The 25,586-nt window shown below is 44.8% G+C and overlaps 2 protein-coding genes across 3 annotated transcripts in view; one reads left to right on the plus strand and one right to left on the minus strand.

Moving 5' to 3' along the window:
- SNX30 (sorting nexin family member 30) overlaps positions 1 to 7,781 on the plus strand; it is a 118,655-nt gene extending 110,874 nt beyond the window's left edge. The window contains exon 9 of the mRNA XM_029053778.2: positions 1,321 to 7,781. Coding sequence (XP_028909611.1) covers positions 1,321 to 1,380 — 60 coding nt within the window. The 3' untranslated portion in view covers positions 1,381 to 7,781. The remainder of the gene's footprint in view (positions 1 to 1,320) is intronic.
- Positions 7,782 to 12,907: 5,126 nt separating this feature from the next.
- SLC46A2 (solute carrier family 46 member 2) lies at positions 12,908 to 22,218 on the minus strand. Of its 2 annotated transcripts, XM_001512639.6 has the most exons (4): positions 20,446 to 22,218; positions 19,814 to 19,897; positions 18,177 to 18,333; positions 12,908 to 13,443 (listed from the first exon to the last, which is right to left on the minus strand). In XM_001512639.6, the coding sequence occupies exons 1-4, from the start codon at positions 21,563 to 21,565 to the stop codon at positions 13,404 to 13,406; spliced, it is 1,401 nt and encodes a 466-aa protein (XP_001512689.3). In that variant the 5' UTR covers positions 21,566 to 22,218; the 3' UTR covers positions 12,908 to 13,403. The 2 variants fall into 2 exon arrangements, with proteins under 2 accessions (XP_001512689.3, XP_028909700.1); XM_029053867.2 differs by lacking the exon at positions 18,177 to 18,333.
- Between the last annotated feature and the right edge of the window lie 3,368 nt (positions 22,219 to 25,586).

Genomic DNA, 25,586 nt, shown 5'->3' on the forward strand with positions numbered 1-25,586 from the left:
GTCTCTGCCCTCAAGGTGTAGTGTTTCTTCATTCTTGAGGACTAGGGCTAAAGGCTTTTAAGGATCTGCTCATGCAGATCATGCAGAGAATCTTTGAGAATTAAGTCCCAGTGTGTCGGAGGCGCCACCTCTGAAGAGCAGTTGCCCTAGTACCAGGTGTACACTGTGACGAAAATCATCACAGCCTGGTGTTTCTCCAACAAGCATATAACTACAGCAGACTCTTATTCTCCAGTTTTTCGGGGTTTCCTTAAGGCATAAAGTGAATAACCTCTTTTCTCTGTCTCCATCCCCTTTTTGTTTCCTCCATTCCCACTGAGTCTCCCAAATGGGGTGAAATACTCCCTCCCCATCTTCTTCAAGAGTGTTGTGGCCTATAGACAACTTCTTCCATCTAAAGAGACTCCCCCCGCATAAGCGTCCTTCACTAGACACACCCACCCTCTTTCTTCCTTCTGAGAATACACAAGCTGGTGTCCCACTATAACCTCCTCTCCCCCATTTTCTTGTTGTGGATTTCATCACTAAAAAGCCATCTGTCCCAGGAAACCCTGTTGAGGTAGGTGAGGAGGAGAATTCTCTGGTGTCTCTTCCCCAGGACCCTGGGGCTGGCCCCTTCCCTGTGTATAACAGCATACGCTACTGCAAAAATAACCGAAGGGCATGTCCTGCTGGCAGTAGCACACACCTTTCCCCTTTTAATCTTTGGTGTCTGAGCAATGGTTTAGATGAATGGCAAGGGGTTGGAAGAGGTATACCCCTGTATTTTCATAGGCCAAGTGTGTAGGAGACTTTCTCTGTGACACAGTCATGGATGCAGGCCGCTGGTGGTGTGATCTTTGAACCAGAGAACAATTCCAGTACTACTATAACCCCATTATGTCCTGAGCCCCCTCATGCGGGAGCTGTAAAATCTTTTATTTCTCCTTTCAGAGACACGTGTGTTGGTCCACACACCTATCTCGTTCCAAGAGTAGGATTTGCCAAATCACACGTACTGCTAACATTTTAATTTTTATGGGTGTATTGCACTTTCCAAGTGCTTAGCACAGTGCCCTGCACACAGTAAGCACTCAATAAATATGATTGAATCAATGAATAACATTAGAGTACAGAAGACTGGTGCTGTTGGAAGCAAATGTTGCATTCTTACTGGTTTTGATACCACCCATTTTAATGGCTCTGGTGGAGAATGGGGTAGTGTCATCATTTGGAGGTATGAAAGGCACAAGTGGCCAAGCAGGATTGAGATCCAAAACAGATCTGGCCAGGAAACTGACAATGAACTGTGGTCTGACATTGTGTGTGTTGTCTTTGCAGTGCCTTATGGCGTGGGAGTCGATTATACCACTACTTCAGGATAAGCAAGAGACCAAATAAAAAGTTCCTTTGTGGTCCACAGACTTCTGCTACACCAGTGCACAGTACCACTAAACACACATTCTGGAACATCACTTTGCACTATGACATGTGACTGACGAATGCCATCTGTGTTCAAGAATTTGGAACAGACACGGTTGAAACTTTTCTATTGTTGTCCTAATATTCCTTCCCTCACCGTACAATTGTTTGACTTCAGTGTTTTCTGTAGTTACCCCCCAGTCGTTGTACTTTCCATTTCCTCCTGGTGTAACCATGGATTCACAGTGGAGGGGGGTACAGATATGATCATCTCTTGGTAAAGAAAACCTACTCCTGCATTCTGAAGGGACCTAATCAGTGGGATGCTAGGTTTTCAGGCATAAAGCAAAATGAAATCATAAGGTGCCAATCTGACATTACCAACCCATTATGGGTGAAAGGAGGGCTACTTTCAGTAAAGTGGGGAAATGTGGCTCCTGATTTATGGGGAAGCAGGATGGGAGGCAGCTCTGTGTACTGTACTCCACCCACACTTTCAAGGTGGGTGTTTGGACTTGTGCCAGGTAGGTTATGTTGATGATATCTGTGTTGTAAGTTTACGATGTAAGCATGGCCTATGGTTGTGAGTTGGGTATGCAGCCCTTTTTATAAGGAACATCATGTGTTCATGGTTCTCTTTGATATGATCTTTTATTTGAGTTGAAATATACAATGTACCCGTTAGTAAGAAAGGAGCATGGAGATAACGCCTTAGCATTACATGACATCACTAAGCTCAGAGCAAATGCCAATTTAATTGTTTTCCCCCCTTTGTCCTTGAAATCAGTGATTTGAAATCCCCTGTCAATTGAAAAGGTCTGACATCTCTTTGGGTTTTTGTTAAATCTCTTTAGGGTTGAAGGAATTTGAGAGGCCAAAAGCCAAAGTATTTGCAAGTGCTTTCACAGATTTGATTGCTGAAAACAAGTTCCACCTCAAGTGTCTGGTGTGCAAAACTTGCCTTAAACATGTCTGAAAATTGAAGTATTGCAAGGGTATGTAAACGTTTTGGCCTCTTGTCAGTCAGTGATATTTATTGAGCACTTTCACACAATCCGTCATCCACATTTAAAAATATTGTGGGTGGCCAGTAAGGAGTGCTTCATTCACCCCTTTTTATTTTTTACTCTGGAGAAAGCAAGGTAGTTCCTGAAGGGCCCCTTAAGTGATGCACACTGAGTTTTGTGTTGACTTAAGGTTGCCTCAGATCACAATAATTTCTGGGGTTGAAACAATCTTTAGAGTCTCCTTGGCCAAGGTCATGTTTTCTTGGACAGTGGTGCCCATTGGGCTAATTGGGATTGATATAGTCTGTTCATGCTGTGGCTTTGCCCCTGAAAAGTTCAGCCATGGACTTGAATGGAGCAGTTGTATGTCTGTGAGTTGTTAGACACAGTCTAATTTTTACAGAAATGAGCTAAGGTATTGAGCACTTAGCATGTGATAATTTACTCCCAAAATACAGGCCCAAAACAGCCAACTTATTTAAGACACTGCAAATGATCTGGGACTAAATATGTCTGCAGGACTGTGTCCAATAAGCTCAAGATTCTGCTTAAAGTAATTTGGTTCATTAGTTGTTGCACTATTCATTTTAAGTTTGTTCCTTTTTTTAAAAGGACTTTTATCCTTGTTTTGTCCAGGATATCATTGAAGTAGGGGACTTTTTAGGTTTTCCTATATTGATTTGCTAGCAGACCTAGCAGCAAAACTGTCTGAAAGCCTCCAATTGAACTCTTAACTGGGTACAATTAAAAATATGCTTTAGAAGTAGGTGCATTTATAAATGGTATTTAAGAAAAATCCATTTACTCAATTTTTTTTCTTTCTGATGAATAGCTCTTCAGCTTCTCATTCTACCTCCTGAATTCATCATGTTAATGTTCAGATTACATTTCTAGGTCCTAGTTGCCAATTTTGTAGACTGCAGAGATTTAATGTGCTTTTCAAAAAGATACTTGACTGACCTTATTTGGAATTGAGTAGGAAGACATTTGCTTGGAAATGAGAGAAATGTACATTTTTGGATTTGGCTCTGTGGAATAAGTGCTTTAAAAAATATAGCGCTGTCATATTGCCTAGGAATATGAGAGCTGGGACTGGCAGCTATAATAAGAACTAAAACTGATCTTCTGTCTGGCAAAAAAAAGACAAAAAAACCCAATATGTCCTATGCTGAGAGGCTGTTCAATAAATGGTATATGAAGTAGTGTTCCTACCATATAAGCTATTGTGTGTGGAAGGCCAGTTTTAGTTCTTATTCTCTTTCCCCTTTCATTATTTTAGTTAGGCAACAAAAGCAGAGTTCTTCTGCCAAGGGATTCAACTAATGTTGACTTTTTTTGTTGTACTGATCACTTACCCGTGCATAGAGATGTAACATAATCCACATGCCAGATGGTGAATTCTGCTCACTGCTTCAATACACCAAATCATATTGGAGCAAGGCAATATCTTGCCCCCAGTTGATCAGAGTAGAGTGGTGGCCATATCATCAGCTACTTACTGTCCCTGGGGTACAAGACGACTTACAAGAAGAGTCCTTTGATGCTTGATGGGGAAACCTTTTCTGGTGAGGCTAGAAGGTGTAGGGAGTGGTACAGGTATAATTTGTAACTTGGGGTGGCTTTTAACCCCTCCCACACCTACTGCCTCCTCCCACTTCCCGGGGGGCAGAAACATCAAGTGCTAACCTGTATTTCTGCACTCTCATTTGGTCAGCTTGGTGAACCCATTTCATTTGAGAGATGTAAAAATTGTACTGTCACTTGTGCCAAAGTTACTAAAACACTCATTCCTGCATGATGGTGGAGCAAATGGATACCTGCCACGTTGCCTCAGCACTTCCTTCCCCAAAGCCTCAAGCCTGGTTTGAATAAGCTCATCTTCCTGTTTTCGCTGAAGTGAGCAGTAGGCAGAAATTGTTGTGGAGCACCAGCACTTCTTGAAGAGGAGGAAGAGACAGGATCGGGAACTTGAGAACATTTTAACAGCCCAGAAAGGATAAGAGCATCTCTTCCAGTGATGCTGGGGTATGTTTAAAGTCTCTCTCTCTCTCTTCTTCATGAAGAAGTTTCATGTATACTGATTAGTTCCCAGGAAACCTCATCCCTCCTTTCAGAGAAGGAGATTTTTGCTTAAAAAATGGGGGAAGTGAAACTGGATCAAAAGGAGCAGGGATGCAGTTAATGTTTTGTGGCTTGAAAAAGACTCCACTTACTACCGTGGTAACAAATAACCGGGAATAGCTTCCTGGTGTTTTTTTTCTGTTTTTCTGACGAGGAATCCTAGAAACCGGTTTGGGACTAGTTTTCCTCCTCTGAGGAAAAGGAGTTGTTATAGGTGGCTATTTCAGGCCTTCAGGCTCTTTGTGATGATGCTGATGGATCTTATATTCTCATGCTTTTAGCTGGACCAAGAGACCAGCAATCTTCAAATAGTGTGTTATTTGGAAAGGATAGGCAATCTTTTTTGCACCAGATTTTTAGCACACCTGCAGTTTAGAAAAATTGAAATTGAGTGCTCCTCTTGCCTGTGTCATCAGTCCCCACTATTTCTGTGGAGAAATTAGAGAATAAAGTAGTTGTGCTGATAGTGAAGGCCTTGGAAGGGTATCTGTGGGAAGTTCCTTAAGCTTGGTGTCTTGTCACAGTCAGCTCAGCATATCTAGAACTTCCAGCCTAGCCAGAAAAAGGGACATAGTACATAGCACATATAACATAGCACAGCATTAGGGACAGCTGGGGCTTGAGTGACCTGGCCCTGCCTGTCCAAACATCTGCCTTAGGTATAGACACTTTGAGGCAAAATAGCGACTCAGATCCATTTGATTGAGTCCATTTTCTTCAAGACACTCGAAACCAGCTATATAAATAGATTTTTTAAGCCTTCTTCCCTATCTCCGGCCTATCTCAACTTTCCTGAGAAAGTTGATGGGATCTCAGTGGTGTGAAGGAAGGTGGGGGGTCACCCCCAGCATATCTGGTTCCCTTCCCCTGCCTGTGCTGCTGTAGGATGTTGAGACCAAGAGGTATCTGGGCCACAGTCTCAGGCTGGGCCACTGCTTCTGTTTCAATTTTTAATTGGAAGGTGGCAGTTGAGACTGGGCCCCCTCCACCTCCCTCCCACCCCCAAAAAAGTCCTAGGTCCCAGAGCAGCACAGACACTCATGGAAACTTGCTTCCTTCCCATTTTCCAGAAAGCTCTTTGCAGCCCTGGAGTTGGGGCCTCACCTGCCTAGTCCCGCAGATCAAGTGCCTGTGGCCACTGGCTGATCTGTTAATGACATGACTGCTATAAACTACCTTTAGTTTCCCAGGGAAATAAGGCTGGCAAGTGTGAGAGAGAGAGAGAGTGTGTGTGTGTGTGTGTGTGTGTGTGTATGGTGGGAAGGTAGTGGCAAAGAATAGCCTTTTCACTGATAAAGCTCTGTGACATGGCAATACACATTACAGGAATCTGTTTCCTCTCACTTCTCTTCTCTCAGTAGAGATAGCAGAGGACTGTGCAAGCTGTTTCTTCAGGCACAAGCTCCCTTTACTAAATTTGTAAGTGTCATAGGTGTATTTAAGAAACCCTTGACCTAGCCCTCCCCTTTCCCTTTGTCACTGATGTGAACATCACAGCAGTTCACCTCTCCAACCTTTGTTCTTTTTGGCAAAAACCACCCCTTGCCCATTAAGATGTTTGCCAGGCACAGTAGGTCAGAATTGTAGTACACAGGCTGGATCTTCATTAGGGAGTCTTAATTCCCTCTGACAGGAAGGCTTAGAATGGTTTGACAAACCTCTTCATTGGGAATTTACTTAGGACCCAGCCTACACCAGTAGAAACTGTCACAATCACCAAATCCTTCACCAATGAGCACTTTTCTCTCTCAATATCTATATAATATCCTCTAAATGAGCTAAGCGTTATCTTGTGGGGTTTGTTTTTTTTCTTAAGAGAATGGGCTACCTACCTAGTATAGCCCTCCTGCCTTAAATGCTGATGGCACTGCTATAGAAATTGCTTGGATTCTCATCACTAAACTATGGCCCCAAATTAACAAAATGCTATAGACTGTTAAACACTATCTCTACTTTCAGATGATTTCATGGCTCCTATTACTGTCTTAGATATCTGCTAAGTTTTAACACTAAAGCTAGTCCCCTTAAAAAAAAAAAAAAAGCCACATTGAAAGTTGGCCTATTATAGAAAAATCTTTTTCAAGGGGAAAATATGTTGTCTTTGCCAAATATATTTTTGATAATGTGGAAAATGGGGACTTCAAAAAGATCTTGTTTGGAAGTATACAAGATTAGATTAATGGGTTTTTTGGCATTTTTGATGGCAAAATACAGGCACAGTATTGATGATGAGTTAAACAGGACATTTGTTTTTTGAGATCTATTTACTATGTAAAAGTTATTGTCGTAACAGTATTAACAACTACACTTTTAGCAAAGGAACAGGTTTTTTTTTTTTTAAAAAAAGGGGTGCCTAAGAGTAAGAGCTTTGGAAACATTCACAAAGCATTTAATGCCAAAAATCACCTAAATTGGGTACCTGGATTGCAGTCAGTGAGGAAAATAGGCTTTCATAACTGCATAAAGCCAGCATCACCTTATAGTGGTTTGTTTTTTTTTGACTGCATGGTAGGTTACTCGGTATCTTCCATGTTTGTAACGTTCCCATCATTCATTCTCCTTCCTATGTGCCTGCAGCAGTGACTTCTGGGAGTTGGGAATGCATTTAGAAAACACTTAGACATACATAGACACACGCACACACACATATTCCCGTGACAAACTTCTGCCAGCAAGCTTTTTTGAACTTCTACTTATAACTGTTTCAGCACAAAGATGAAAATTTTTACTTAGGTGCCCAAACTGTGTACTGTATTGCTGACTTTTTTTAGAAGAAAAAAGCAAAAACTAACCAGTTCGTAGAAATAGAGAACTTCTCTGTAAATGGTTTTCTCCTTCCCCTCTCCTACCATTAAACCAAAACAAAAGCTGTGAAAAATGTGTGGGAGTGTGTGTGAGTGTGTATGAGTGTAAATTAGCTAGTGGGTAATTTACAAATTGTATTGGTCTTGTTTCATGTAATTACCAAGCTTTAAAGTTTCTGCTTTCTTTTTGTTACAAATACTCATGAGCTCTACATTATTTTAAAACTTCTGATGCTGGCACAGTGTTTCTGTTCACCTTTGTCATATCGGTGTATAAATATAGATTCTATTCATTGTTTACTATGAGATTAGTATTACTCTTTGAGGTAAAATCATTTGTATTGCTTGACAAACTATTAGCTTGTAAACTTTTTAAAAATGTTTCTTTACCTCAATTAATTTAAAGGAATGGACCAATAAATGTAATAAAAGTTTTTTTTTTCTTGAATTATCGGGTTTTTTTGTGCTTGCGCCTCCTATTTTCTAGAAAAAAATCTCATTTTTGGACAGTTGAATTCACAGGCTGGTCCTCTCTACTCAATCTGTCAACAAGTATGATGAGGATTCAATGGTATTGAGCACTTACTATATGCAGAGCTCTGTACGAAGTGCTTGGGAATGTCTACCATCTCTGTTGTATTCTCTCAAGCACTTCGTACAGGGCTCTGGACACAGTAAGTACTCAAATACAATTGATTGTAATACAACAGAATTAGTAGACATGTTCCCAAGTGGGTACATACTTCTACAGGAAAACCTTGCAGTTCCTGGGTCTTTCCCACCTCCAAATTTAATGTCTGACAACCTAGTTTCTATGTGATGAGCTTAGTAACACTAATAAGGGTATCATTCATTTGTTAGCTAAATTTTTTAATATGCTAAAGTCTATAACCACTAAAACCACAACTCTTGGACAGCATGATGGGTAAAAACTCCAACTATCAAACTCCTCCCCAACAAAACTAAAGAATTCTCACCTCATGCTTTGCCAATTTTTGAAGGGTTTTTAAATATATATTTAAAGACCGAGCTGCTTCTCAGAAAGTTGTTAGAAATGAATGGAAGAAATATTTACCATGCACTCTTTCTAGTGTGGATTTAAGCAGGGGGAAAGTTCTACATTTTAGTACAGTAAAATGTGCTTGCTAAACCAAAGCCACTAGTGGGTAGTTTACATGGGAAAATAGCAGTGATAAGTTAAATAAGGAATAAGGGTTAGAATATTTTCTTATTTTTGGTTGTCTATGCAGTAACATGACAGGCTTTGGAGTCAGAGGTCATGAGTTCGAATCCCAGCTCTGCCACTTGTCAGCTGTGTGACTGTGGGCAAGTCACTTAACTTCTCTGGGCCTCAGTTATCTCATCTGTAAAATGGGGATTAAGACTGTGAGCCCCATGTGGGACAACCTGATTCCCCTATGTCTACCCCAGCGCTTAGAACAGTGCTCTGCACATAGTAAGCGCTTAACAAATACCAACATTATTATTATTATGAGTACCTGAAATAATTTTCTTTATGAAAATCAGAGAGAAGCAGGGTGGCTCATTGGCAGGAGCACATAACTCAAGAGACCTGGATCTTGATCTGGCTTTGCCCTCTGCCTTTCTGTATGACCTTTGGCATGTCACTTAACTTATCTAGGCTTAAATCTCCTCATCTATGAAATGGGGATTAAATACCTGTTGTTCCTCCTCCAAGTGGGACAAAAAACTGTATCTGATTTGATTATATTATATTTACCTCAGTGCTTGGCCCATGTTAAATAAGCACTTAAATACCAGAGTTATGATTAATGAATACTATTAGCGGTGGTATGCTCACTGGCATGAAAGAAGAATATGTACTTTAAAAGTTACCTTTTTGGGGAGGTGGATCAATATTGATATAATATTGGAGTAACTATTTGCTTCAGATGCTGGTGTAGAAAGAAATTCTGCCCTGAGTAGGAAAACATGACTGACTTTTTAAAAACAAAATCCAATAGGAAATTTTCCACACTCTGGTCAGAAAAACCTGACTGCATAACCTAAGTATATTTTCAAATGATAGAGGGACTCTTCCGGGTGAGCCTGGGATTGGTACTTTGTCAAAACTCTTGCTTAGAACAACTGCTCAAAAAGAAATGCCAGAAGTGAGTCACCAAATCAGAAATAGATATGAAAGAAAAACAAAGCCACGTGCTACCTAGGACCCTATTTATCAGTCTTTACATCCTCATTCTTACTGCCACCCCAAAACACAGATCTAATGTTTTGGGTTTAAAACTCTACCTTCTCTTGTTAGTATGGGATGCCAGTTGTCTCCCTACCTAGGTGGATACCTACACAGATGTAGAGGCTAGAATGTCTAGCCTAGTGGATAGAGCATGGGCCTGGGAGTCCGAACGACCTGGGTTCTAATCCCTGCTCTGCCACTTATCCACTGTGTGACCTTAGGTGAGTCACTTCATTCTCTGTGCCTCAGTTACTTCATCTGTACAGTGGGAATTAAATTGGTGAGCCACATCAACATAGCCTTAGATCTTGGGGAAAAAGGCCAGAGATATATGTTTCTCTTTTATTCCTCCCTGCTTAGGGGCATGAAGTATATACCTGATGCATAGTGGGTAGGATGGGGCTGACATGTATACTGCTGACAATTTTGCCATTCCAACAGCCACTATTGCTCCACTCCTCTGTAATGTTAGAGAAGCAATTTGGCCTAGAGGACAGTGCATGGGCCTGGGTTCTAATCCTGACTTTGCCACATGTCTGCTTTGTGACCTTGGACAAGTCACTTCACTTCTCTGTGCCTCACCTCATCTGCAAAATGGAGATTCATTACCTGTTCTCTCTCCTACTTACTGAGCCCCATGTGGCACCGATTAGCTTGTATCTACTACAGTGCTTAAGAAATAGTTACAATTATTATCAATAATAATCGTAGTAACATACCATGAAAAAGTCTCCTGAGCACAGCTTGGAGACCTGTTGGAATTGAGAAGACTGCAACAGTGAAAGCAGCTGCCAGAATGCCAATTATTCTTCACTTGAATCTCTGAAAATGTAGGAGGGGAAGTTGGAGCGTGACAAGGAGTGCCGTAAAGAGGGGAAGCTCACCTGATCGACATCTCCAGCCCCGATCTCTCTCCTTCTCCGCAGGCTCTTATTTAATAATAATAATGTTGGTATTTGTTAAGCGCTTACTATGTGCCGAGCACTGTTCTAAGCGCTGGGGTAGACATAGGGGAATCACGTTGTCCCACGTGGGGCTCACAGTCTTAATCCCCATTTTACAGATGAGGGAACTGAGGCCCAGAGAAGTTAAGTGACTTGCCCACAGTCACACAGCCGACAAGTGGCAGAGCTGGGATTCGAACTCATGAGCCCTGACTCTAAAGCCCGTGCTCTTTCCACTGAGCCACGCTGCTTCTCTGTAATTCCTCCTACCTCCAGGACAGCTCTACTTGAATGACCTGCCGACGTCTCAACCTTAACATGTCCAAAACGGAACTCATCTTCCCACCCAAACCCTGTCTTCCCCTTGACTTTCCTATCATTGAAGACAGCACCACCAACCTCCCTGTCTCACAAGTCTATAACCTTGGCATTATCCTCAACTCATCTCTCTCATTCAACCCACATAATTCAATCTGTTACCAAATCCTGTTGGTTCAACCTTCACAACATCCTCCATAATTCATTCTGCTACTGAGACCATTTTTCTACGAAAACATCCAGTCTATGTTTCCCCACTCCTTAAGAACCTCCTGTGGTTGGCCATCCACCTCCACGTCAGAGAAAAACTCCTTAACAGTGGCTTTAAAGGACTCAGTCCCCTTGCCCCCTCCTACCTTACCTCGCTGCTCTCCTATTACAACCCAGCCCGCACACTTCATTTCTCTAATGCCAACATATTCACTGTACTTTGACCTTATCTATCACACAGCTGACCCCTGGCCCACATCCAGCCTCTTGCCTGAAACACCTTCCCCTTTCATATCCGACAGATCACTCTTCCCTACCTTCAAAGCCTTATTGAAGGCACATCTCCTCCAAGAGGCCTTCCCTGAGCCATTTTCACTTCTCCCATTCCTTCCTGCATCACCCTTGTACTTGAATTTGCACCTTTTATTCACTCCTCCCTCAGCCCACCACTTATATATCTCTCTCTATTATACTATATACTATACTATATATGTATACTATATATACTATACTATATCTATAATCTGTCCGTCATCTCCCCCCAACCCAGACTGTAAACTGACCGTGGGCAGGAACCGTGTCTACCAACTCAGTTATATTGAACGCTGAGTGAATACAGTGCTCTGCACACAGTAATCACTCAATAAATACGAAGGATCGATCTAATACCGTGACAACTTTTCTCGCATTCCCACTTGTCAATTCACTTTTCTTCAGGCAAATGGAGTATCTTAGCCTTTGCTGCTTCTGCGACGGCTTTATCAAACAACAGTGATTTCCCCTAAGTCGCTTCGGTGCCACTTGAGTTGGGCTATTACCAGAGAGCAGAATCATGTGAAGCAGTGTCACCCTGAGTTCCTTCCCACCAGCAGAAAGCGGGACTCCCAAGGCAGGCACTCCATCCTCTATTTGGTGTTTCCATCCAGCTTGGAGAACGGAGTTGCGGGGGAGGAAGGAGATGCCTGGGTTTTGAGTTCTGATCAATCAATCAGTGGCATTTATTGAGCACTTACTGTGTGCAGAGCACCATACTAAGTGCTTGGGAGAGTACGATCTGATTCTGGGCATGGATCCGAGAGGTTCACTGCACCCCAGCACCAGAAGTAGGACACATTAGGAAGATGAGGTGTTCTTCCCTCTCCTTGATCCTGTTAGCTTTCCTTATTTTTTTTTTTCAATTCCCTTAGAGATTGTCTACCTGGTCACCTTGCCAGTTGATCAGCCTTTCAGGTTTATGGCAAACATTAATTCAACTGTCTTATTGTACAATGATTGATTGCTGCCACTTCTGGGTCCATGCCTGAATAGAGAAACAACATTGCTTAGTGGATAGAGCATGAGCCTGGGAGTCAGAAGGTCATGGGCTCTAATTCCAGCTCTGCCACTTGTCTGCTGTGTGACCTTGGGCAAGTCACTTCAGCCGCAGTTACTTCATCTGGAAAATGAGGACTGAGACTGGGAGCCCCATGTGGGACAGGGACTGGGTCCAACCCGATTTGCTTGTATCCACCCCAGTGCTTAGTAGAGTGCCTGGCACACAGTAAGTGCTTAATAAATACCACAATTATTATTATTAATTAGTATTTTTAGATCCTATTTCTTCCTGATGATGTCATGAAATAAGATGGCTTTTTCATTGGATTCTCTTTGATTTGGATTGTGTTTTGTGACCCCAAAACACCTCAGGCAACCAAAGGAACCAATAGCTGCAGGCATCTGGAAGGGTAGTGTGAAATCCAATGGTATCTAGCTATAGGAAATGAGATTAATTTTCAAGGTTTAATCATTCATTTTCAAAAATATTAATTATGCATAATACATTTTTACAAAACAAATACCATCCCTTTTATAATCCCCTTCACCTCCCCCCCCCCCCCCGACACCCAGCCTCCCTTTTCCCCTCCCTGTTTAGACCATAGCATTTGGCCTTTCAAATGCAGCTTGGACAGTTTGGTAAGCAGATTAAGTATGTATGGGGTTATACTTTAGTGCATCGAAGATTTTTTAGCTGGTAGTGAGGAGCGTGTGCTTCCAGCCACAGGCAATCTGGAAAGTTGAGAGATTCTATTTTGTGCTCTGAACAGTTGTGTACACTTCCTAGGGAAGTGAATTTCTGCTGCTCTCCTGGTTTGGTAGTTACCTTCCATGCAGTACATTTCAAATCTAGTGCCTCCAATAATGAAGTGCTTAACCGCAACTCCACAGGATAGTACTTTTCCTCCCTAGGTCTAGGACCGAGCCAAACTTTACTTTCTTGAGGCACTAGGCCATTCATTTCCAGGGCCCTGCGCTCATTCCGTTCTTTTCCAAGGGTGCTCCAGTTCGTGTAGATTACCAGCAGCCACATCTTTCACCTGGAGATGCACTCATTTCCTGGGATATCTCAATAACCACGCCAGGAGGCTTGCTTGTAGGCCACAATACTGTAAGGATTTAAGAGAGGCGGGAGAGAGAGAGAGAGAGAGCTTTCAGTCGATATGGGTGCCACAAGATTCCCGTTTATTAGTTCCTTTGCCACACTCCCATCCTTCAATCTCTCAGGGGCCATCCCTCATGACTGGGCCCTAATTGTTCCAGGAAACCTGATAACAAGGAGATATCTCTTTCCCCACCATCCACTCGACTTCTCTGACTTGGCTATTCAGTCCTGGCTGACCAGCCCGTTATAAATTATAGCCTGTAAATCCAGCCAGCAGAGTGCTTTTTTCTGGGGCAGCAGACCTCGGGGGAGAGGAAAGGAGGCCACTGGAGCAGCTGAAACGCAGAAGTGCTATCCTCAAGGGGTGTTGCCCTGGAGCATATGTCATCAAGAGGACTAGGCAGCAAAGTGCCCTCCTATCACTGCTGAAGCCACCAGCGGCCACAGAAAGTAGGAATGAATGGCTGAGCTAATCCTTCGGATGACCTGGGGCTCTATTAATCTTAAACACGTTGCTCACGGGATTGCAAATACAATTTGGGCATCGAAGAATTCACCTGGACCACTTGGCCCAGATCACAGTTCTTGGAAAAATGATGACATTATTTCCTTTGAATCTGGACACCTTTAAACACAACTCTCTTTGATCTGCAATTTTTACCACCAGGATTTTGAGCAGAGAATCATTATTTGAGGCATAAATAATTTGGGGGATTTACTAGGGGATTCACATGAGGTTTGATTTTTTGAAATTGGGGGTTTTATTTTTATGCTTCACCTACAGCAACTTCAGCATACTGAGTGCTTCTTTGGTAAGAGTACTCCTTTCCAAGGCTGGCATATGAGTAAGCAAGCACAGAGCTACCTGCTAGCCTACATACCCATGTTGAGGTTGCATTTTTTTTTTTAAAAAAAGGTATTTGTTAAGCACTTACTATGTGCCAGGCACTATACTAAGCACCGGAGTAGATATGAGACAATCAAGTTGGACACAGTCCATGTCCCACATGGGGCTCCCAGGCTTAACCCCCATTTTACAGATAAGGTAACTGAGGCACAGAGAAGCTTAGTGACTTGCCCAAGATCACACAACAGACAAGTGGTGGAGCTGCAATTAGAACCCAGGACCTCTGCCTTCCAGGCCCATGCTCTTTCCACTAGACCATGCTACTTCTCTGCATTAATTGCTACTAATTCCAGTGCCAATCCAAAACTTATTGGAATGAGAAGAGTGAGGGTGCTCACACAAGAAGTAAGCAAAAACTGAACACAAGTGCCAGTTATCCAAGGAAACTCCAGACTTTCTATAGAGTGGAGAGAAGGGGAATCTCAGAGAAAAAAAAAATAATGATGCATTTAAAGGAGGCCAAACCATCCAAATCTCACATTCAAAATACATGAAGAATGGAAAATTAATCACTCTAATATACTGAATCCACCTGTGGTGATGAATGGTATGGATGTTAAATCCACCGGGGGGCAAAATGTTAAACTTAATTATTAAAAATTCTAACTTTTTTTCAGCTTTCTTAAGAATTCACTTTATTTTTTTCTAAACATGATTTGGGTTAAATCAGGTAAAACCCTAAAAAGCCACTTAATGTATATGTAGCTATCTTTCCATCTACTGCCCTTCAGGCCCTGCTTCTGCTTTTAGCTTGGCTTCGTAAGTTTCAGTGAAGCTTGCAAGCTGTAACTGCGCATAAACAGACTTGCCAATGAACTTTCTCTTTTGTTGTTGACCGTAAATGATCCCTCTCTACTAAAGCAGTTTCCCAGATCCTGAACACAGTGAGCTGCTTTTATGTTGTTTTTCTGCATGAGTAGGCACAGTCTTGTTCAGTTGGAATTGGGATTTTGTTTTTACTTTTTGAGGTAAGGGCTGGCAACCAGGTAAGGAAGTAGAATTTAAAAAAAAAAATAGATGCCCTTTCAATGGTGGGGGGAAAAAAGGGCAAGATAACAGACAGCTAACTCCAGCCAACGGAGCCCATAATTTCAAATTTTGGATCGATCTGGTTTAGAATCAACTGTGACAAGCCGTTGTAGGTAGGAATATGTCTGCTGTTATATTGTACTCTCCCAAGCACTTAGTACAGTGCTTTGCACCCAGTAAGCTTTCAATAAATACAAATGAATGAATGAATCTTGATATTGACCCATGGGGATCGCTTGCTTTAAGACCCATTTTACATAGTGCTCTGTAACACTGCAAACCAATTTCCTATTCTTGGCTATTTTAAGATTATAGCTATCTCAAGTTTTTACTCTTAGTTTTGGCTCCCAGTTTTGTGATTCAGATGCACCCTGACTGGAGTGCACTGTCCAACAATGGGAGCAGGCATCTCCACCAACTTTTCCCTTCATTCTCAGCAGTTATACCTCTTCCCCGGCTGCTCGTGTCAGATAAATCATTCCAGGACTTTGAATACTTTCTACGCCTTGGGACCAGAAAGGGAGGCTTACGTCTGAGATGGGGAGGAGCCTTTGCCTGGTGGCTTATGAATAAGGGGCAAACAACTCTTGCCTGGGTTGGAGTCGGGAGGGTTCATACTTGAGACCCTACCTATGAAAAGTTCAGCTTCCTTCCATGACACTGTCTACTCCTCTTCAATATTACCTTGGTTTCTCATACTGGCAATGAGCCTGACCTCTCTCAGATAAAACATTTTCTCTTCTGTCCAGTGGGATGACATTACCCTCCTCAGATTAGGCACAAAAATCACTTCCACGATATTCCTAGCAGACTTTCAAGATTTTAAAGTAAATTCCCAACTATTCATTCATTCATTCAAACAAAAGTATTGAGCACCTATTGTGTGCAAAGCACTGTACTAAGCGCTTGGGAGAGGACAGTATAACAATAAACAGACACATTCCCTGCCCTCAAAGAGCTTACACCCCACGCAGGATAGGGACTGTGTCCGGCTCAATTAACTTGTACCTACCCCAGAGCTTAGAACGGTGTTTGACACATAGTAGGCACTGAACAAATACCATAAAACAAGCACACAAAAAAACACCAAGATGTCTCCGGTCCTCCCACATTGGCTTTTTCTCTGTAAATGCAACTCTAGCAGAAGGCCATTCCCAATTGTGAATGGAAACAGGTCATAGCAGGGGAGCTATTTGGGGCTCCCAGATACAAGCAGAAAATTGAAAAATGATCTGGGCTTCCCCCCTTGCTTGCCAGGGGTCAACTAGCATAGAGCACCGGACTCTGGAGGATCCCTACCACCTCGATTAATCAGTGAGCTCCACCCAGGTGACCGTGTCAGGCTGCTCCAGAAAGGAAAGGGACTTTCTGGAGCAGCGTGTTGGTAGAGCGGGTTTGAGACATGCCTGGCTAATCCCCATCCTCCTACTCCCACTCCACCTGCCATTGTCTCTCTCACTGGCCACACTCGGTCATCTCAGCATCTCTGGGAGTGAGGCAAGGAGCAAGTTTGATCCCCATTTTACAGCCAAGACGACTGAGCCGAGGGCGTTTTCCCAGCAGCTCCCGGTCAGTCGGTAGCACAGCTGCCTTTCTGATCACACTGTCCAGAGCTCTCTCCACGAGGCCCACATGCCTTTGCTCTTATGAGCAGCCAGACACCTCCACCGCCTCTACCAGTCTCCTCAGGCCTCATCAATCTGAGCTTGAGTCTGGCTGGGGAGGAGGTGTGGAAGAGAGAGAGTGCCAAAGAAGTCCCATCTCTTTAGTAGTCATTTAGAGGAAGAATATTTTCCTCAGGGGAAGAATGTGAGATCAACCTTGGCCCAAGTTGGCTGCCCCAGAATGGGGAGTGAGTCATGCTCACTGCACTCCTCTAGAGTCAGCTTTGGAAGGAAGATGGGCCAGGCTAATAAGCTACTGTGTTTAATGGTGCATTGCTAGCTTTCTGCTTGTAAATGAGCTCATTAAATGTTGAATTTTCACTTGACTTTCCTGGCTGCTTTAGCCACTCTTTGAAGGGCTCAAATTCCAGTGTCGAAGCTAGGTTGGAGAGACGAGGGAGACCTGTTGGCTCCAAAAAGCAAGGCCCAGCAGACATACCTAACTGAGGATCACCTGGGGACCATGGTGAAGGAAAAGTGCCTAAAGATGTGTCTGGTAAGAAATCCGTGGCTGCTGCCTTCAAGGGAAGCTGATGCTGGCTATTCCTATATTAATTGGGAATTCCTTAAAGTCACGGTTTGATTGATCTGCCCACGCATTTGCATAGGGAGAGCATGACTAACCCAGAATCAGTGGCACATGACCAAAATGGGGTGTGTGTGTGGGGGTCCTCTGGAAGGCCCAAGATGATGACCTAATTGAATACAGCATAGCTGAGGCCAGAAAAAACCACCGTCAGGACCGTCCGAGTGACCCTTCAGTGGATGGGGGACATGTCACAGAGGAAACACAGAGCTCTCTCCACGGTTCAACCAATTCAAAACCCAGAATGAGCCAAAAGATTTCGGGTCATCACCTCCAATTACAAGGAAGCAGAATGGGCTCTTATGAAGAACTTGAGATTATAAATAACTGAGCTGGTCTGTGGCATTTTTATCACCACTTATGAGACTGGGAGATTCCCAAATTACTGCAAAGTTTGTTTTCCTCTTCAGTTGCCCTCCATTTTTGCAATATGAGTCAGTCTCCCAGAAATTTTGTAAATCACGTATATCTTTTTAAAGGCACACTGGATGGTCGATCAGGTTGCTGTCTTGAAAAACCAAAAAGTCCGCAAACAAAGCCGAACCTCTTACCCGATGGGAATGATAGCCAGGTATCCAATGACAGAAGACAGGGCAAAGCAAGTCCCAACAAACTTGTCCATGGTGAGCTGATAGATCTCATTGAACACTGTGGAAGTGACCACGCCCGTCAACGCCAATGAAAGCTGCAATATCACAAATACTTTTCCTGAAAAGAGTCAGGAAAGTCATCAGAAGCCAGTCATGGGAGGGATGTCACCAAAGTCCTTCCTGGGCTGCAGTCCAACTTGACCATTCTGACTACTCCTTTTCTCTCCTCTCGGCTCATTTCTTCCAGGAAGAGTTTCCTGAACAACCTTCTGCCCTCAGGAAACAATCTAGTGACGGACCCTCCAAACAATCAAAGAAAGGCCCGGAACTTTCAAGGACCCTTCATCCGTCAATGGGAAATTCCATCATCTCAGTCATACTTCATTAATCCGATATTGGCTAGTGTTAAAATGTGCAAAATTCAAAGCAACTGCTAGTTCCCAAACACTGAGAGGCCCTATCGTTCCTTTCTAAACATGGTAGATGACCCAAAGCTGGTGAATTCCAAATCCATTTCTTCTCCAATCCTCCTGAGTTTCTAGTGAATGGGTTGCATTTAGGGCCCACTCTCAGAGCTTTTCAATTCATGAAGTAGAAGAAACACCTCAGGGGAATGTGGACCAGGGGAGGATCATGTCCATTGTGCGTGCTCCAACCGGAATGGATAGGGCTTGTTCTGGTATGGATAGGGCTCGCAGCGTGGCCTAGTGGATAGAGCACTGGCCTGGGAGCCAGAAGATCATGAGTTCTAACCCCAGCTTCTCCACTTGTCTGCTGTGTGACCTCGAGCAAGTCACTTCACTCCTCTGTGTCTCAGTTCCCTCATCTGTAAAATGGGGATTAAGACTGTGAGCCCTATCTGGGACAGGGACTGTGTCCAACCTGATTATCTTGTACCTACCCCGGCACTTAGAACAGTGTCTGGCACATAGTAAATGCTTAACAAATACCATAATTATCATCATTATTATTGTACTCGCCCCAACGCTTAGTATAGTGCCCTGCACACAGTAAGCACTCAATGCCTTTGATTGATAGGTACCTGTGGCTCAAATGGCATGACCCTCCTGCACCTGCAGACCCTAGGGTGAATTCTGAGGGTCCTTGGTCTGTCCCCGCAGAGAAGGACCAGATTGGAGTGAACTTGCAGCATGGAGCTGGGTTGCTGTCACAGATATCTGATTCAACCAATCAATCAATCAATCAATGGTATTTGATGAGCACCTACTGTGTGCAGAGCACTCAGCGCTTGGGAGAGTACAATACGACAGAGTTGTTAGAAATGTTCCCTGCCCACAACGAGCTTACTGTCTAGAGGGGGCAACAGACAATATATGTAAATAACGGATATGTACGTAAATATCGTGGGGCTGAGAGTGGGGTGAATACCAAGCGCCCACATCCATCGTAACCAGAGAGAACGGGTTCCTGTCACTGAAGTGGGACTACGAGCAAACTCTCTTAATTTCCCGAGCCACAGCCAGTCTGCTTACGCTCCTCACTCCTATCCACCCCTTCCACTGAAATAAGCTACCCCCTGAAAACAACTGCAATGATGACAAGATGACAGTAGCCACAGGGAAAATCCTTTCACTCACCATAAGCCGATCCTTTTACTACTTTGGATAATGCAGACCTAATTGTCGTTATGGGGATGAGCGCAAACAGCATAACAGCACGAGCTGCAACATGATGGAACAAGAAATAATGATCAAGTTTTGCCTTTTCTAGAAAATACAAACCAATCTGTATTAATTGTCACTGAGGGCCGGTCTCTTGATTAAGGCAAACAACTTTTCTCCAGTCTAAAGTCAGACGGGGTGGGACCATCTGAGACTAAGGCTTCCAAGTGGTGAGGCCAAGGAATTGTGTAAACTTGGAGCGGGAGGAAGGGAGAGAGGAAAAGAAGGGGATGAGAGAGAGAGAGAGAGGGAGAGGGAGGAGAGCACCCACACAAACACCTATGGAAGTGCAAGGGAAGTGCAAAGTGCAAGCGTGACTATAAAGTCAGTAAAATTGGGATAAGAGCTACAGTGTTTAAGGTGTCCTGAATCAGAATGATTCAGTGGTAACTTTCCCTACTCATTAACCCCCCGTCCCCCGTGAGACACTCAAGAGCAAGAGGGATGCCCCCAAATGGTTCTGACGTACCCTCCGCCTCCCTCCCCCTCCTCCTCCCTTCTGAACCGTGACATGTACCCTCTTCAACGAGAACCGCCAGTCGACTCACCAGTGTAGAACATGTAGGTCTCCTTGACGAAGGTCATGAGGAGAGAGCCGGTCCCAAAGGACACCATCCCAATCACTATCATGGTAGTGTCCCGGAAGCAGCGGGAGAACACGAGCACTCCCAGGAAACTGGTGATAAAGATGGTGTAGCCGGCCGCCATGCCATAGCCCACTTGCACGTGGTCCCAGCTCAAAGGTTCTCTCAGCACAAACAGGGGCATCACGTCCACTGCGCCAACCACTGCCAAGTCATACAGGATGGCCCCCGTGAAGAGAAGGGCTATGATGGGTTTTGGGGGTGCCTTCTCACTGGGAAAATCTCCCCTCACCGCTTCCTGCTTTGGAGGCTGATCTGGATCCAGGGTGCGGTAGGTGCCAACAGTGCCAGCCACCGTGTCCACTACGTTGGCTCGGCAGGGCTTGGCCTCTGGCAGAGGGACTTTCAGCACAAAGAGGCTGTAGAGGAGGGCGAAGGCGGCACAACCCACGCTGGAGGCTGCCAGCACCGTGCCTTGGTTGTGGCCCACGGGAAGGAGACTGAAGAGGTGGCCCGAAGCAATACTGCCAAAGAAGCCAGCCAGACCCAGGATCAGGTCAATGATGATGAGCCGGACAGAGCGGCGGCCCTCAGAGGAGCCCAGCGACCCCAGCGCCATGACCCCAGACCAGAAGGCAGAGAAGCCCCCCATCAGCCCCGCCACGGCCGCGGCCCCGTACATCACCTCCACTGGCCAGTCCAGCAGGATCTGGAGGAGCAGTAGCAAACGGCAGAGCAGATAGCCCAGGAGGGGCACGCAGATGGAGATCTTCCTGTTGTGCCTGTCGCTTAGCCACCCTAGCCCATACGCCGACAGAAAGGGGGTCAGGCCCACTACCAGGTTGTAGATGATGTAGAAGTTGGAGATGGCTTTCTGCTGGACATCTTCATGGACGCCCCTTGAGATGGAGATGCTGGTCTGGTTGGAGCTCGACTGGTTGTAATAATTCCTCACCACCAACAGCAGCCCGGTGTCATAGAAAGAGGCGGCCACTTGAGCTGCGGCCACCACGGGCTCGATCCACGTCCTCATCATTGCCGGCTCAAGACAGCACTTCAGCGAGACCCCTGTTTCCTGATTCATAGTTACCTCCTGCCACGCTCAGGCAGAGATCTAGATGTGTGTGTGCGCGTGGGGGGGGGGGGGGCAGAGAAAGACTGTTCCACGGCAGTAGCAGGAAAGATTCCCCAAGTTCTGCTCTTACACACTAGACAAAGATGAAGTAAAACAAACAACCCAGAGAAAGGGGAAGTGGGAGAGTGCGAAAGACAGGGTGAGAGTGAGCGAGATCGAGAGAGAGCTAGAGAGAGTTAGCTCAGAGCAAAGTGTGTCTGTGCATGAGCCTGCCTGACCACTGAGGAGAAGCAACTCACAGTTAGGGCCGGGATCAGCCCTCCTCTCTCGTTCCTTCCCTCCCACTACCAGGAAAAACTGGACCTGCCCCTAACCCTCCCCTCCCTTCCACCTCCAGTAGGAGTGGTTGCTGCTGCTGCTGCTGCTGCTGCTGCTGTTGCTGTTGCTGCTGAAACTATGAGGAACAGCCTCCCTGAGTAGGGAGAGGGGAAAAATGTGGAAATCTAGTGGGGACGAAAACAGGTATCAGATCACTTCAGAGGAGATTAAGATCAGACGAGGGGAGGCGGGAAGGAGCCCTCTAAGGGCATTGAGATCTTTTATCCCAGGCCACAGCACTCATGTACATATCCTTAGACTCTTATTTGTAATTTATTTTACTGTCACCCCCTCTGCACTGTAAGCTCCTTGTGGGGAGGGAACGTATCAACCTGTCTACCAACTTTTTTTTTTTAGGGTGTTTGTTAAGCGCTTCCTATACGCCAGTCACTGTACTAAGCGCTAGGGTGGATATTAGATTATCATGTGGAGCCAGTCCCTGTCCCACACAGGGCACACAGTCTTAATCCCCATTGTACACATGAGGCAACTGAGGCACAGAGACATGAAGTGATTTGCCCAAGGTGGCACAGCACACAAGTGGCAGAGCCGGGATTAAAACCCAGATTCTGACTTCCAGGCCTGTGCTCTATCCACTAGGCCATGGTGCTTCTGTTGCATTTTACTCACCCAAGTGCTTAGTACGGTGCCCTGCACACAGTAAGTGCTCAATAAATACGATTGACTGAGAGAAGGGGTAATGAAACATCACCAGCATCGATCAGACCTTTCTTGTGGCTATATGGGTCGATTTTGTAGAGTGATCTCTCAAGGCATACAGGGGTTCATTTATTTGCAGGATTCTGTGAGGCACAGTGGGAGGCTCAGCATTTGTAGGTGACTCAATTGGGGTATGGGTATTTCTTGGCAATGTTAATGGGTAGTTCTCCCCTATCCTCCCCCTCCTCCCCCAAAGGGCAATCCCAGAGCACTCCCAAGTTGTGGGAACCAGGAGATCACCCAAGGCCCCAGGGGTGGTTCTGGTAACAATGGAAGTGCTACACCATCTAATCTGGGATTCTGGGGCTGAAGTGTTGCAGAGAGCCTTGGAGAAGAGGAGTAAGGGCAACAAAACAGGATTCAGCTGTGAGGACACTTGGGAAGTTGGGATGAGGGGGAGGGGGAGGCAGAGGGAAACACAGAAAGAACAGTTCAGTCCTTCTGGCCCTAAAGAAGGAAACTCCCAGAGAGGAGGAGAAAATTTACTGCCTCCATGGGCAGCCCAAGGGATTTCTTCACTGGAGCCCTTCACTGAATATTCTGTAACCCTGAGAGGTGGGGGTTATCAAGAAAGATAGTCCTCTCCCACCCACCATGGACATAGAGCAAGTTTTAGAAGTAATCGATCAATCCATGGTATTTATTGAGCGCCTACAATGTACTGAGCACTGGACTAAGCAGTTGGGAGAGAACAATACAACAGAGTTGGTAGACATGCTCCCTGCCCACAAGGAGCTTACAGTCTAGAGGAGGAGACAAACGTTAATATAAATGAAAAAGTTACGGAATTGTACGTAAGTACTGTGAAGCTGAGGGTGGGGTGAACATCAAGTACCCAAAGGGTATAAATAAGTATCCCTCACCATGATTAGAGCTTATTGCCCACAGGAAAATCTGTTAAGGCCACAGGAAAGTGTCCCGAAGCAGATCACTCTGGGAATGTCCCAGCTTGCCATCTTCTCCAGAGACTTCTTGCATTGCCCTCTGCACCCTGACCCAATTTTTTGTAAGCCTCCTCCTGGGTGTGTCCTGGGTGTCTTCGGCATAGTCCACCCCTCCCCCCCCCAAAAAAAACGACTTCCCTTTCCTCCCAAGTGCCTGCCATCTTTGGGGTCCCCTCAGGTCCACCCTGGGAGGGGCTAGTTTCTGCTGCAGCCCACACATGGTATTGCATGGGTGATTACCTCCCACTCCATTCCTGACCCTGTTGGCCTAAAATCAGAGTAGCTCTTGATATGACTTTTTGAATCAATAGGCTTGTGGGGGAGGTATGTGGGGGAGGGGGAGATAGGGTTTTGCAATACTGAAATCTGTTCCCCCAGGACGTTGTCTTGGTGAAAAGATCAGTGGGTTCAAGAGGGGTTTAGATCCATTCATGGAGGAGCTTCATAATGTTCGCGGGTACCTCCCTAAACCATTAGGATGGGTGTCAAGGAGGGCAACTATCTCCAAGTATCTGTTGTCACTGTCAGTGACAGAAAACTGGGCTGTACAGATTATTTCTCTGACCCAGTAGTGGCAGTGCTTAAGTCCTTATGTAAGATCCAGGTGCTGCAGACAACAGACTAAACCAGCTAAACCACATGGCAAGGTCCTGGTGGAGGAGGAGAGAAAGGAGTATGGGGCCAGGCCAATTCAACTGCTTGTGATGGAACAAAATCACCTCTCGGGACTGCATCAACTAGAAGGCGACATTATAGGTTTGGGTGCAGTTAAAGCAAGGCAGGCCTAATTTCTAAAAACTATTGGCAGGCCCTGCTCTTTTGAACACCTAGTAAAAACAACGGAAAACATATTTTCTATTAAGGGCCTCTCTAAGATTTTCCTAACCATGACAGACCAAACATTAATTTTAATAGTTAAGTTTTCTTCTCTTCTTGCTTATTACCCAATGTTTCTGAACTTCCCCAATCTAGCTCTTCTCCCTCTTGCTCTAAGACCAAACAAGAGTCGACTTTCTCCTAGCTGGCATTTATTTGAAGGGTCTGTCTCCCTCAAATCACTCTTCCGCCTTCAAAGCCTTATTGAAAGCACATCTCCTCCAAGAGGCCTTCCCAGACTAAACCCCACTGTTCCTCATCTCCCACTTCCTTCTGTGTTGCTCTGACTTGCTCCCTCTGCTCTTCCCCCCTCCCAGCCCTACAGCACTCATGTGCATCTGTAATTTTATTTGTATTGACGTCTGTCTCCCCCTCTCTAGACTGTAAGCTTGTTGTGGGCAGGGAATGTCACTGTTTATTGTTGCACTGTACTTTCCCAAGTGCTTGGTATAGTGTTCTGCACCCAGTAAGCACTCAATAAATACAACTGAATGAATGAATCACTTATGATGATTCAACTGCACTCTTCCAAGTGTACAGTACTCTGTACACATCAGGTATTCAGTAAATGCTATCGATAAATTGTTTGAGAAACTGACTCTGTAGCTTTTTACCAGTGCCCACAGCACACTGAACCTTGGCAATGCATTTTTTGATCCTCTCATTCTTCCTACCCCCAACCAACCCCATGGCTTTGGGAGTCTAATGGGCTTTGAGGTTCATCTCCTCCAGGATGGTTCTTCCAGACCATTTGAACCTGAAGGTCCTGGCGTGGCCCTAGGACCCCGAAAGCCTCCCACAAGGAGCATTCCCATCCGAGACATCTCCATGATCCCTGTACCTTTGGGTAAGACCCATTGCCCAAGATACCAAGGACTATCACAGAAGACAGAACTATCAGCCTGAATATAAGTCCTTATCCTCCACAAGCTCTCCTTGAGAAATCTTCTTGGAGACGGAAAGATGGTAAAATGAATACCATATATTTATATTATTTCTTTCTACCAAATATATCCACCTTATATTCATACTCTTCCTCTACACTCTGTTAGGACAAAGAGGACCGTATTTTGGAAAGCTCCAAGTAGGATGGGGTGGGAATTCTATGGGGG

The sequence above is a fragment of the Ornithorhynchus anatinus genome, chromosome X3, assembly GCF_004115215.2.
Source record: "Ornithorhynchus anatinus isolate Pmale09 chromosome X3, mOrnAna1.pri.v4, whole genome shotgun sequence".
NCBI classification, from domain to species: Eukaryota; Metazoa; Chordata; class Mammalia; order Monotremata; family Ornithorhynchidae; genus Ornithorhynchus; species Ornithorhynchus anatinus.